The sequence below is a fragment of the Hakea prostrata genome, chromosome 11 (assembly GCF_041222555.1).
Source record: "Hakea prostrata isolate BN-2017 chromosome 11, UWA_Hpros_2, whole genome shotgun sequence".
Taxonomy (NCBI): domain Eukaryota; kingdom Viridiplantae; phylum Streptophyta; class Magnoliopsida; order Proteales; family Proteaceae; genus Hakea; species Hakea prostrata.
This window is the reverse complement of record NC_142610.1, coordinates 21,564,756-21,579,031: the sequence shown is the minus strand read 5'-3', so window position 1 is coordinate 21,579,031 and position 14,276 is coordinate 21,564,756. Positions and strand designations below refer to the sequence as shown.

The 14,276-nt window shown below is 37.5% G+C and overlaps 2 protein-coding genes and 1 non-coding gene across 4 annotated transcripts; 1 reads left to right on the top strand and 2 right to left on the bottom strand.

The window, feature by feature from the left end:
- Positions 1–94: 94 nt before the first annotated feature.
- On the top strand, positions 95–166 carry TRNAC-GCA (transfer RNA cysteine (anticodon GCA)). The gene has a single exon. It is a non-coding gene; the product is annotated as a tRNA-Cys (tRNA).
- A 695-nt stretch (positions 167–861) lies between these two features.
- LOC149000846 (NAC domain-containing protein 54-like) lies at positions 862–3,798 on the bottom strand. 2 transcript variants are annotated; one of them, XM_089140873.1, is made up of 3 exons: positions 3,628–3,798; positions 2,969–3,246; positions 862–1,294 (listed from the first exon to the last, which is right to left on the bottom strand). In XM_089140873.1, exons 1-3 carry the CDS (start codon positions 3,782–3,784, stop codon positions 1,019–1,021), a joined length of 711 nt encoding a protein of 236 aa, XP_088996999.1. In that variant the 5' UTR covers positions 3,785–3,798; the 3' UTR covers positions 862–1,018. The 2 variants fall into 2 exon arrangements, with proteins under 2 accessions (XP_088996999.1, XP_088997000.1); XM_089140874.1 differs by having other exon boundaries at positions 3,649–3,798.
- Positions 3,799–9,266: 5,468 nt separating this feature from the next.
- Positions 9,267–13,300, bottom strand: LOC149000845 (receptor kinase-like protein Xa21). The gene is made up of 3 exons (XM_089141076.1): positions 10,578–13,300; positions 9,797–10,228; positions 9,267–9,558 (listed from the first exon to the last, which is right to left on the bottom strand). The coding sequence occupies exons 1-2, from the start codon at positions 13,276–13,278 to the stop codon at positions 9,840–9,842; spliced, it is 3,090 nt and encodes a 1,029-aa protein (XP_088997202.1). The 5' UTR covers positions 13,279–13,300; the 3' UTR covers positions 9,267–9,558; positions 9,797–9,839.
- Positions 13,301–14,276: the final 976 nt, after the last annotated feature.

The following is a 14,276-nucleotide window of genomic DNA, read 5'->3' as shown; positions in this document are numbered from 1 at the left end:
ACTCAGTTTTACTTTAACCTCCTCACAGAAATTTTCCTTTCAAAGCCTTTACTTTTCGTTGATATATGTAAGTTTGGAAAAGAAAATATCAATTGGGTCCATAGCTCAGTGGTAGAGCATTTGACTGCAGATCAAGAGGTCACCGGTTCGAACCCGGTTGGGCCCTTATTCTTTTTTTTTTATTTAATATTTTTCCTCACCCATGGTATTCACAAACTCAATATAGAGGAAACCCTACTTAAAGTAAAGCTCTCAGCTGGAGGAAACAAAAGCATGATGCAGAAGTATTTGAACCAACTTTCTTTGCACTTTGGACACCTTTGATGAGTGGCTCAATGCAAATAAATGACTACAAAAGAGATCCCCAATATAGAATCCTCTTCCTTGATTGGGAGAATCTAATTGATTGAGACAAATCTAGTAGAAATTTCACTTTGGAAAAATGTTTTATAAAGTTTTGAAATTTAAAGTGGTATAATTTTTGACTAATGAATCATCGATCACGGGATATACATATGTGATGTTGATTGTGAGATGAGATGAATGGAACGGATTTTGACACTAGGAGTGAGATTTATTTTGTTTTGCTAACGTAAAAAGCACACACGTCTTACGTCCTTTTAGCTTTTATTGATTTTATTAGAACAATTTTTGTGGGGACAATGTTTTTAAAGGATCAAGCAGAATTAGAGAATCAAAGAAATTTGAATTTCATATGTTTCATCAGCTAGGGTTTTGACAGAAATTTTATTAACATCCTACTTTTTTTTCCTCACTTTTTCTTGGGGTGTGGAGAGGGAGAGGATTGGTGACATGGTCTTGTCAGTGCTTTTGACAAGAGCTTAGAGAAAGTGTGGAATTTCTTACTTCATTAATATTTCAAAAGATACACCCAAACAACCCTAATATAACAAAAAAAATTTCAAACCCATAAAACCATATTATATTAATGACTTGCCATAAAACTGCAAGTCACAACCCTCATAGAGGAAATTCATTCAATTATAAAAAGAAAGCTTCAATTTGAGTATCCAATGTATGATGCATCTTCACTACCTATATAAGAATTAGAAGAACACCATGCATCTTCTGTGATGAACTGCATCCATGCATCATCTTTATCTTCATCTTCGTTGCATGGTGATGATCCAACAGGCATATCTGGTGACATAGTTTCATATTCATTAATTCTCCCTTGAGAACTCTCAGCCCGTGAGAAATTACTTCTCCCTTGTTCTTCAATTTCGTTGCATATACCATTCTTCTTGAAAACCCTACATAATGCATAAGTGTCCTGCAAAGAAAGACCAGAGTAAATCAGAAGCAAAAAGCAATCCAAGGGAACCCTATTCATACATAGATAGACTTCAGTAGTCACATATAATTTATTGTTTATGGTTTAAAAAGATATGGGACCTGGGTTCTGAGAGAGCAAAAGACATGCCAGAATTAGGGAAATTGGAAGGTCAGGAGAGCTAGATTTTGAATACTTTCATGAAGTGTTTGATGGAATGATTAGAAGGGTATTTTGGGAAGAAAGGAAAAAGCTGCCGACAACATTGAAAGGAAAGGGTGGATTCTGCTTTAAGGGTGTCTAAGTTTGATTGGTTGGCATTCTTTAAAACTTAATATATAATAATTAGCATAAGAGTTAGGCAGGTGTGATGGGTGGATGATGCTTTTGTCTCATTAGAATAGCCAAAGTGAAGTCAAGTTCAGTTCTTTGAACTGATTTGTAGGAGTACAAGAAGTAAAGAATATCTCTGAGTGATTGGTCAATTCAAGTCTAGAATAAAGGAGCAAAAGAAAAGAGAAGGACTAAAACTAACTTTCCATGCAAGTCATGGCTAATCCATGCCACGTTCATTTTCTTCTCCTGCCACCCTTCTTTTGCTGTTGCTGTTAACATGTAAAGGGTCTCTTTACCATACATGGTGTCTAATTCACACCTATTTACCAGTGTTAAAGCTTGCATTTCCTATCTTTCTCTCTCTCTGAGATTTGGTACCTGTTAACATGTAAAGACTCTCTTTACCAATGATGACAAATTTACAGCATCAAAGTTAGCTACCACCACTCTCTGGTTGATTAGTGGAGCCAACATGTAAAGAGCCTCTTTAGTCTTTACCTTAGTCCATGGCACCAATTCAGCAGCATTGATCTAATCTTGCCTTTTGTGCTTATGTCAAGAAAAGAAGCCGAAGTAGAAGGATATGTACTGGTGGGTAGCTTTGAATATGCCAAAGGCTTGGAATTTGGGAGGTCTCTCTACAGTGGATTGGGTTCAAAGTAGTTTTGACCTCTACTTCTTTTAGAAACTCAGAAAATTACTGCAATAGTGACAATGGGTCCTTCTAGGTGTTACTATGTCTATTAAAGTATAAAAAGGGCGAATTTAGTGCAGAACCTTCTGCACAAGCAGAGTTTAAAAGGACAAATTTCCTATGCAACCTTGCTAGCTCCAACAATTTTTACTGAGAGACTACTTCGATATCTCAGCCTCAAGCTAAAACTATGGTCTATCGACTAGTATAAGACTTCATTCTTTGCCCTGTCATGGTGGGTCCAGTCTAAAGTAAGCAAAGGAAGTTGCTTAAGCTCTAATTTTGAATTTTCAAAAAACCAAAGGGCCAAGGTTGGCATCTGTCATATTGGCTAGCTACTTCCTCTGCACATTTTAAACTGCAAACTGTCAATGTTACAAATAATGAAACATTATAATTCACTAGGAAGGTTGAGTGCATAAGCTGAACCTTCGCATAAGAGACCTTGAACAACCATTTGATCTTGATTTGATAGCTCTGAGGTTTAATGGATCATTAATACCTCATTCATTGCTAGAATTGCCAATCTAGCAACTCAAACAACCTGTACATGTGGTCCTAGCTTGCATTATCAAGATCAAACAGTTGGTCAAGCTCACTTAATTGTTTCCACATTGTGATCAGGATTCTGATATGTGAACAACCTGAATTCCCATGGCGTCCTCGCATTCTTTGTCATCTAGGCGATATTCATGCATGACCCAATCTGTTCTGATTCCTTGAGGAGCTCGGCCTCTGTAGTAGACTAATGTCTTTTTCATTCCAATGGCTCGGTTCTGATAAGTAACCTTTCGATCCTTCCCTGTTGACTTCCAGTATCCGGCTCGAGTTGCTCGGTTTGTCCTCGACCCATTGGGATATTTTCGATCCCGGGATCCGAAAAAATACCACTCAGGATCTTGACTGGGTAAGAATGACTTATCTACGATGTCAGAAGAAAAAGAATCATCAGAAAATGAACTAAAAAACTTAAAACAACTCAAAACTCATCAGCTTATAATATGCATGTATGGATCTTCCAATATCTTGAATGGAAGAACAGATGGTAAGTTCATAGAAATGAAACATGTAACACCATGGGTTGCAAGATCTCTGTTGAAGCTCACCCAACTCACCCTTTGACCCAGTGAAAAAACAATAAGAACAAGAATAGAAAGACAAACAAAGTTTTACGTGGTTTGTCCTCCAATGTAGAGAACCTAGTCTACAGAAAAGCTCACGTCTCATTTGGATTGATATCAGCATATAGTTATAGAAGAAACACCAAAACAATAGGTGGGTAGACATAAAGAGAGGAGAAAACCTGCTAACTCCCAAGGCTCACATTTGTAGAGATCGATTTCAGGAATAATGTCAAGCTCCATCTTGAGGCCATGGACTTTCCTCTTAAGATAATAATTCACGAGCTCTTCATCTGTTGGGTGGAACCTGAAACCAGGAGGTAAACCAATAGGTGCCATTTGATCTCTTATTTTTTCTTCACTGGCTTCTCCTCTCTTCTATTGTAGCAGTTGTGAATCCTTTTCTTATGAACATCATCATCACATATAAAAGGATTCAAAGTACCTTGTCTTTGAGTCATCTTTCGCTTTCTCTTTTACAGATTCTTAGACAATCGTTCCATTCAAGCCCATACCTCCTTCCCACACCAACCCTACTCTTCCATGTTTTGTTTTCAATTTATGGTACGTTAATCACACTTCATGATCCAGACAGAGAGAGAGAGAGACTTTAACAGGTTGGTTTGTAAAAGAGCAAGTCGTGAAGTTGAAGAGAAGACCCGGGTTGATTTGAGGATTCCCTTTAACTCTTTCTATCCCCTTCTTTTTCTTTTATCTATAGCTTTTAACGTAATAACTACTCATTCAAATCATCGTTTTGGCAATTCTTTTTCTCAGATATTAAAGATTGGATTTGCCCGCTAGACAAAAGCTGTTTTACAATCTTCTTTGATCTTCCAATCCGATTCATGAAGGCATACCCAAATTTTGATTTCTCCAACCTTTCTGTAACTTCGTAAGGGAAGATACTCTCTCTCTTTCTCCTACTAAAACTAGCTGGTTCTTTTTCTGGGTAGTAACTGTGTGAGGGTGCATGGTTAATTACAAAGACTACTAGTCAACATATTTGATCAAACCAGCCGGTCTATCATCTAGTACTGATAGATCGGTCGGATTATTGGGTTTAAGGTGCTTAAAAGGATGGGTGGGCCAACCTGACCCAGCTCAACTTTGAGTCCAATATTGGGTTTGACCAAACAGGTCCACCATACAAACCCAATAGTATTTGCGAATCTGGTGTCAAATTAAATCGATTTCAGGTGACCCGGGTGGTTCTGCCAGCCGGTCTAATTGATCATAACAACCGATCTATGTGAGAAGGTGGGTCCCGGGTTGTATGGTTTCAACAACAACAAGGGAGGCTTCGGGTCAGTTTCATGGCTTTATGCCCTTATCCATATAATTAACCATTTGGACCAGACAAGCATGCATTTACTTCTTTTTTTTTGTAATACATGCATTTACTTCTATTAAACTGGAAATCATGAGATTTGAAACCATTTATTCCCATCTTATGGACCACAATGGGTCACGAACTTTATCCATTAATGTAGCTATATAACTCTCATGGGCCTATCATAAATGGCCGGTTATATGGGCCTTGGCACACGACCCATCCAATTTTCAGCCTTTATGTAAGCTGTTTGACTGTCCTATTCAGTGATTGAGATGTCCTACTTAATCATTATATTATCATGACTTCTCTTACCTAAAAAAAAAAAAAAAAAAATTATCATGACTTCTATTATTTGTATATTTCTTTTCTTTTCATGGCTTCCTATAGTGTAGCTTCAATAGCTCCCTTAGATCATCTTCTAGGGCTCCTGAAACCACCTGAAAAGAGAAGTCTTTGAAGTGGGCCCAAAATGGGCTTAAAGCTGCCGTAAAAATTGACTCAGATGCTCCTTTTGGGCCGTTGATTCTGAAACCATGGGTATCTCAATCAAAGCAACCTTTCAATCTCTTCACAACCATTGAGTTGATCCAACACTGATTCTTTCTGATTGGGTTTGCACCGAAAGAGCAGTTTCTGATTTTGATTTTGGAAACTTTAATTGGATGAAGCAAGGTTAATTGATTGTACATGCAGTTAGTTCAGAGAAGTGGTCTTTAGCAAAACTGTCCTTTATGTGGAAGCTGCAAAAGCTGGCCCAAATCCACAGACTTCCAAAAGGCAGTGCCCACTAAATGGCTGAACCCAATTCCCTATTCTTCTTTAGGCAACAAGTAGTCCATATAATAATTTTAGAGACCCTACTGTTAGTAGAATGGGTTAGGCTTTCTGCCGGCTTTGCTGAATCCAAGCCCATTCTACTTCATCTGGACTGGGCCTTTCTTAGGTCACTGGGTTTCTTTCAAATGGTTATTGGGCCAATCTCTTTATGGTCCACTTGAATTTTTTTTTCTTACTATCACAAATAACATTGCGTATATATTGACCCGTTTGATACCCACGAAATCTAGTCTTTGGTGATCATACCACCATAAGCCATTCGATAAAATTCTTTCATCAGTTCAATTTTGCTATGATTTGAAAAACACTTTCGACGTAACAACTCTTTGTTGTGTTTTTTTCTTGAAGAAAACTTTAGGCATGGGTTGGCTTTTAGGGTATTCATGGAATTTGATACTCTGAACATAACAACCTGCAAAAATCCTTTCAATTCTGATGGCGCTCTTTCTTTTGTGGCTGGAGGAAGATGAAAGTTGGAGTTGGAGTCAGATCTGGAATTAGAGTTGCAGAAGCCCCATGAGAGATTCAAACGCCTAGGGATATTTTTTCTACTTCCAGAAACAAGTTTCACCAAATGCGTAAAAGTGTTTCTACTTCTAGAATTATTCAAAACTGTTTTCGATGTTTCTCGAAGTATAAATACTTGGTGGGTTTTCAAACATGTTCTAAATTTTTTGGGTAATTTTCATTAATTGGATCCCTTGAGTTTGATGTAAGCAATTTTTAAACCAATGAAACGACATTTTCCATTTGCCTCACCTATTGCATCCAAAAAATTCAACTAAGGACTTATGGTCATTTTTATGATAAAAATAACCTTATGATTTTTTAATTTCCTTTTTTCAACTAATAGCATATTTAGTTAGAAGTTTACTCTGATACTAAATTGTTTGTACCTTAACTCAATTCAAGATCTAGGTAAGTAGAAAAAAGAAAATCTTTAAAGAAAGGATATATAGTGTATAGGATAGAATAAGGATCAAAGATCACCTGAAGGGTCTTCTAGAAACAAATTATATATGGAGCAAGATTTTGGGCTAGGCTACGGTGAGTGCCTGTGTAGAAATCTTCACCCAAAAAAAAAAATTGATAAGTTTTCAAGAGAGGAACAAGTTGCAATCTCCATAGTAAGTAGTGTTGTCTGTGAGCTTAATGGACAATAGATTGTTAAGGGAGGGAAGCAAAGCAGGGGGAAGATAGATTGGTTGGCGAGAGAGGGGAAAAAGATGGGGGGGAAGCAAAGCGGGGGAAGAAAGAACTTGGACGGGGGAGGGGAAAAGAGAGGGAGGGAAGCAAAGGAGAGACGGGCGGCGCGAGAGAGAGAGAGAGAGAGAGAGAGAGAGAGAGAGAGAGAGAGAGAGAGAGAGAGAGAGAGAGAGAGAGAGAGAGAGAGAGAGAGAGAGAGAGAGAGAGAGAGAGAGAGAGAGAGAGAGAGAGAGAGAGAGAGAGAGAGAGAGAGAGAGAGAGAGAGAGAGAGAGAGAGAGAGAGAGAGAGAGAGAGAGAGAGAGAGAGAGAGAGAGAGAGAGAGAGAGAGAGAGAGAGAGAGAGAGAGAGAGAGAGAGAGAGAGAGAGAGAGAGAGAGAGAGAGAGAGAGAGAGAGAGAGAGAGAGAGAGAGAGAGAGAGAGAGAGAGAGAGAGAGAGAGAGAGAGAGAGAGAGAGAGAGAGAGAGAGAGAGAGAGAGAGAGAGAGAGAGAGAGAGAGAGAGAGAGAGAGAGAGAGAGAGAGAGAGAGAGAGAGAGAGAGAGAGAGAGAGAGAGAGAGAGAGAGTGTGTGTGTGTGTGTGTGTGTGTGTGTGTGGTGTGTGGCAACCTACGTCCACGGGAGAGTTTGAGATATTTTCCACTATGTAATTGAGTTGAGAGACCAGGGTTTATGTGGTTCGGTTGAATGCAATCTACGTCCACAGGAGAGTTTGAGATATTTTCCACTATGTAATTGAGTTGTGTACATGACTTCTTATATAGAGTTAGAGTCCTTGTTCATGAGTATTCTAAGACTCTTGTAATTGTCACCATGTGGATTCCCTAAGTTATAGTGCTTGTAGAGTTTGGATTTACATGAAGATAAGTGTTTGAGATTATATAAAATATTAACTAGGGTTTTATAGAAATTGTAGTATTCTTCAAACTCTTCTTTGGATCGGTTAGATTCCTTGTGAGTACAATTTGTAAAGACCACCTTGAGTGTAGTAGCAGGATTTTGATCAACTGTGAATGTCTTCAATGCAACCCTAACTGCATAAGCTTGAGAGGAAGTAGTGGCTAGGGTTTTGGGTGGTTTGCCAAAAATATCCCTAACAAGATCAATTCAATGCATTGCATGAAACACAGAATCCCTAAACAATGACGAATAAACATCTAACTTGTTACAAGTTAGATATAAGTTATCATTCTTCAACCTTAGGTCTAACATGCATTCTCCATTGTTAAATGTGTGAAAACATACCACAAAATTCATGAATGTCGACTAAGCATTCAGACATTAAGAACAACATTGAAGAAAGCGAAGAGTATATGATTGTATTGCATGAAAGAGAGAAATCAATAAATTAATTCATCTAAGGATCCATCTACACTTCAGCAATGGAAGTTTAGAACATCATGAGAGAAGAAGAAGAAGAATGATAAGAAAACATCACTCTAAAGGAAGAAAAACTCCAATATGGGCAGTAGCTCGCTTAATACCGCTCGGATGCTAGTCTGAATGTCTCCAGCAACTTCTCTATGAAATTCATCCCCACCCTTCCAAAAGTGTCCCTTATGGCTGGAGTTTGCTCCCCTTTTATAGAGTGATTTCCTAGATTAAATGGGATATGATTCCTGTCACTAATTTAAACAAACTCTAAGTTTTTAATCTAACTCAACCAAGAAATTCATTTGTCTATGTGGCGTATAAATCACATTTATTTCGAGAGCTCAAATGCACAATACCACCGTTGGATTTAAAGATCAGGAGGTCGATCGAACATCGGATGATCATCCGATGAAGGACTTGATTGAAATTGGACAGAGCACACTTAAAAACATGATTCTTCCTTTCTCTTTTTCTCTTTCTCTAATCTTCTTCATTGTCTTGGTGTCTAATGATCTAAACTTGAATCCTATGATTGAAAGCAAGCTTGTTGAAAGGGTTTTACAGAGAAGAGTGCCATCTGACCTCCAAAGATGGTAATTCCAGAGCAATGTGGTACTGTTCAATGGGTCTCCCCCACTAAATCCTGTTAAGGTTGATGTCTGCATCTCCTATCAAAGTTGTTGCGATTCAATATTCTTCACGACGCTGCTGGACTTTCAGGCTCTTGCGTGTGTTTAGAGTTCTGAAATGCTTTGCACCCATCCAAATTTCCTTTGGTTTTTCCTGCAAGTTTGAGGTACTCTACTCTAAAGGATCCATTAACTATGGTAGGTTTTCTAGTGAATACATGTTAAAATTTCTTTTGCTTCCTATTCTTTTATGGGTATAAATTATTTCGAAAATAAGAAACAAGAGAAGTATTACTAATGCTCATATCTAAATACTAGCAGGGATAACGGAAAAGAAGAAAAAAAAATAAAATACCTTGTTTTCTTTGGAGGAACTGGCCTCTAAAAACTATTGGATATTGATTGTTCATAATCATATAATACCAAATTGTTTGTATCTCACACTCTTGTTTAAGATCTAGGTAGATTGAAGAGAGAAAATTATTCAAGAAAGGATTTTTACAGTACATAAGACACAATAAGAATTAGGGTCACGTAAATGACCTTCTAGAAACAAATTACAGCTTTAGAAAATTCTGGAATAGGCTACAGTGAGTGCCTTTGTAGAAGTCCTTTCCTTGACACAAACAAAATGGGTAACCACCTCAGACTCCACCAGCTGCTTGATCAATTTTGATGTTAGTGAAGAACTCTACCTTCCAATCTTAAAGCTGGCCTTGAATTTTCCCTTTACTCCTACAAATAATTCAACTGAAGCTTTAGATGCCTTAGACTTTACTTGACACGCATGCTTGGAATAGATAATGGGTTTAAAACACATATTAGAGCAAAAACCAAAAAGAGAAAAAAAGAAAAGAAAAAAAAAAAAAAAGTAATAAAAGAACAAATAAAATTAGTGTTTTTTTTGGGGCATCAAAATGTGTTATAAAGTCAAATGTGTATTTTGAAGATGTATACTAAAGGTAGGTTGTACCTTCTAATCAAGCATTGTTGCGTAATATTACTTGGTTCATGTTTCAAAAAAATTTCTCTTTGATCACATGTAGTCTCTTCGCAACATCTTCCATGCTTGGACGTTCTTTTGGTGATTCCATGGAGCATTGGAGAGCAACTTCAATTATTGAAATTATGCAGCCTTGCAATTCATCTATCTTAAGACAAGGATCTTCAGTTCGGTTCATGGAATCCATTTCAACATTTTCACTTCGCCTCTCCCTGGGTAGAAGAGTTGAATCCAGAATGTTCATGACATGTACAGGTAAAGCAGCCTTGGCAAAGTTGTGGAGATTGAAGTCATGACAAAACATCTCATCTGTAGGCCTTCTTCTTGTGAGCATCTCCAGCAAAAGGATCCCAAAACTAAAGACATCCCCTTCTATGGTAGGACTTCCACCCATGCCATATTCTGAAAATTTGAAGCTTTTCTCTTTGTTAGTATAATAGTACTTCTAGATTTTGATATATTTTTTGTTTCATATAATAGAAGAAGTATAGTTTGAAATATAAAGATTGTGAAAACACTATCCAAAAGTATCAAATAACATGGTCAATTTTCACTTTGGGAACCATGTTTCTCCTGATAATTTTGAAAGAATCATCCCAAATTTGTTCCAAATAAATACAAAGCTCAAATGAGTTCATAGTATAATTCATTCAAAAATCAATATTCACATCCGGGTCATGGACTATTAGATCTGTAATAAAATGAAATACTGACTGTTAAGTACTAATAAAATAGTAAAGTTTATTGTTACCTGGAGCAATATAGCCGATTGATCCTTTTATTCCAATTGTACTAATTTGATCCTGGGATGAATTCTCTTCATCGGATTTTAAAAGTAGCCTTGCCAATCCAAAATCACCAACATGTGCAACCATATCATTATCAAGTAGGATATTGCTTGGCTTCAAATCACAATGAACAATTGTCACATAACAATGATGATGGAGGTAATCCAATGCAGAAGCAACATCAAGTGCAATGTCTAATCTTTGGAGAAGGCTTAGGTTCCTTGAGTGACTATGCAGCCAATCATCCAAACTCCCGTTCGGCATGAACTCAAAAACAAGTGCTTTGAAAGCTTCACCTTTTGAATCAAGACTAGAACAAGAATCTAAAATCTTGACTAGATTTCGATGCCGAATGTTTTTTAGTGCTTCACATTCAGCCATAAAACTCTTGTGAGCTCTTGGATTTTGAAGGTTGAGCACCTTGACAGCAACAATGGTTTCAGCTGGGTTGATAATTCCTTTGTATACATAACCAAAACCACCAGAACCTATAAAACTTGCTGACGAAAATCCTCTAGTAGCTTGGAAGAGTTCTTTGTAAGAAAGATGTAAGAAAGGTCCACTCATTATTGGTGCAGAAGGAGGGTTACCTCTTGATCTTCTTGTCCAATAGGATACAAGAAATGAAGATATCAAAAGAAAACCAAGAACCACACCGATTGTTGAAAAAGCTATCTTGAAAACATTAGGCTTTCCTCCTTTCATGGATCCACTATTTATGCATGCAGGTAGATGCAATTCAACAATTCCCCCACAAAGCTTATCATTTCCATTCACAAGAATTGCACTTCCATTTCCAAAGACTCCTTTTGTAGGTATCTCTCCCTCAAGATTATTGAATGATAAATTCAAACCTTGCAATGCTAAAAGATTTTGTAGATCTCTTGGGATTTGCCCTGATAAGTTATTATGTGAGAGATCTAAATCTGAAAGCCCCTTCAAAAGTGCCAAAGATTGAGGAATGGTTCCTTCAAAGAAATTACTCCCCATATAAAGATGTTCCAAACTATTACAATCACCAATGGAGGAAGGGATTTTTTTAGACAATTTGTTTTTGGATATGTCTATTGTTGTAAGACTCTTCAAGCTTCCAATTTCAATTGGTAAAGAACCAACAAGGAAATTAGAAGATAAATCGAGGATGATTGATAAGGATGAAATGTGGAAGAGTTGCGTAGGAATTGGGCCTTGGAAATGATTACTTGAAAGGGTTAGGTATTGTAACTTTTGACAATTTCCAATGTCGGAAGGGATGCTTCCGTTCAAGTTGTTGGCTCCTAAGTTGAGCCTGTACAAAGCAGTGAGATTGCCTATAGAGGGATGTAGCTGTCCTGAAAGCATATTTCCAGCCAAGGTTAATCTTTGAAGCTTTGGAAGTTTACCTAAACTGATTGGAATAATACCTTCAAGAAAATTCCAACCCAATTCCAATGCGGTTAAGTTGATGAGATTCTCAATTTCACTAGGAATGGTTCCAGATATTTGATTTTGTCCCAGATAAAGTATTGAGAGTTGTGTTGAGAGGTTGGCTTTGAAGTTGGGAATGGGACCCCTAAAACCATTTTGTTCGAGTTCCAGCACCTTTAAATTTGTACAGTTGACCAGAGTATTCAAAAAGTTTAAATCACCATCTTCCCCAGCTGCACAGTAATTTTCTTCAATACTGAACCATCGAAGGTTTTGAAGGTTTCCTAAGTTCTTAGGGATAGGTCCAACAAAATTGTTTGAACCGAGATCAATTATTTCTAGTTTTGAAAAATTAGATATGGAACTCGGAATGCTCCCTGAAAAATGGTTCGTTCCAACTGCTAGAAGCTCAAGTTTTGGAAGAACGATGCCAATGTCTTGTCTAAGGCTCCCGTGGAGTTGGTTCAATGCAAGAGAAATTGCTTTGAGAGATGAGGAGAGATTATACAATGAGACAGGGAGTGTACCAGATAGGTTGTTTGCAGCAAATGCTAGACGTTCTAAGTTTGTTAGTTGACCAAAGGATTCTGGAATGCTACCTTGTAATTCATTTTCAATCAAACTAATAGTTTTAAGGGAGGAAATGTTTCCAAAAGAATCCGGTATTTTTCCCGTCAACCCATTATGATTAATAGAAAGAAACTCCAGCTTTGACAGAGAAAGAGATAGTTCAACTGGAATCTTCCCAACAAGATTATTATGGGAGAGAAAAATATTTCTGAGAGATGTACAGTTGGCCAAGTTGGCAGGAATTTCTCCTTCAAAAGAATTGTTGTTAAAGGTAAGATTTCTAAGTCGAATGAGATTTCCAATCTCTTGGGGGATTTTGCCACTGAAACTATTATTTTTGATGTTGAGGTAACGAAGAAAAGTGAGGTTTCCAACAGAAGGAGAAAGATTACCTCCCAATCCCTTCCCTTGTAAATCCAAACTGATGACTCGCTGCTGATGGCGACTTCCACAAATGATCCCAACCCAGTTGCAGTAATGAATGGAATCATTCCAAGAGCTTAGTTGTCGATCAGGATCATAAGTTTGTCTCTTCAACTCCAACAAAGCATGCCGATCATCTATTTGGTCCCCTCTTACGACCATCTTTGCTGCACTGGTGGCAATTGATGACTCTAGCAGACCCAATGAAATACCAACAAAGAGAAAAGCATTGAAAAGTAGAACAATAAGATGAAGAATTGCCATTAGAATCGAACTCCGGAAGCAAATTCAGAAACCAACTTACAGGGTTGCTAACCTGTTAATCGTACTTTATAGTTAAAAATACTAAGCAGCTAGGGTAACAAACAGTTCAGGGGGAGAGACCCCAGAAGACTAGACCGAAGGAGACCCTAGAAGTCTTGAGTCTTTGTCCTTATTACCTAACCTAGTTGCCTTTACTCAAAGCCACTTTCTTTTTTTTTCGGTCAGAAAGTTAAAGCCAAATTCAGACGTACGTGTTCTATCAAACGGGAGGTTCTTTCTTATGTTTTCACTAATTGCTGCTTGCTTTTCAAACCTTTTTGACCAAGGTCTTCCCACAAGGTCTTCTTTGTTTGGTAGGACACGTTTTTTTTTCTCATGTTCTCACTAATTGCATGCTTTTCAAACCTTTTATGACCGACTTCCCTTCTCACAAGCTTTCTAGATGTTGCATTTACTCTGATAACTCCAATTTATACCCAATTTCTTTTCTTTTTTTTGAGTCAAAAAGTTAAAGCCAAATTCAGAAGTGTTCTAGGGGAGGTTCTGAATGAGTCTTTCTTACTAGGTTGGGGACTCAAACGTTATTTCTTGCGTTTTCACTAATTGCTTGCTCTTCAAACTTTTTTGACTAACTTCTTCTCACAAGCTTTCTGAATGTTGCAATAGCTCTGGTAACTCCATCTTTATATTTTAAATTTTAAATTTTAAATTACTTCTGTATATACGGAGATATTATATTCCAATTTTAGATGTTGAGTATCTTAGGTATGTATGGTAATGTTTTTATTTATTTGTTTCTTGTGTTTTTTCATATTTTTGAAATAAAAACAGTCTAAAACATTGTTAAGGATAATGATGGTCTTTGCAGTTTGAGGGCAAAACAAGAAAATCAGAGGCAACCCTAGTTGAATCTAGGGTTGCCCTAGCCACCACCATTCCATGCGTCCAAGGCTTCAAGAACTCCACTCAAACTCAACTACCTCCATGCGTGCAAGACT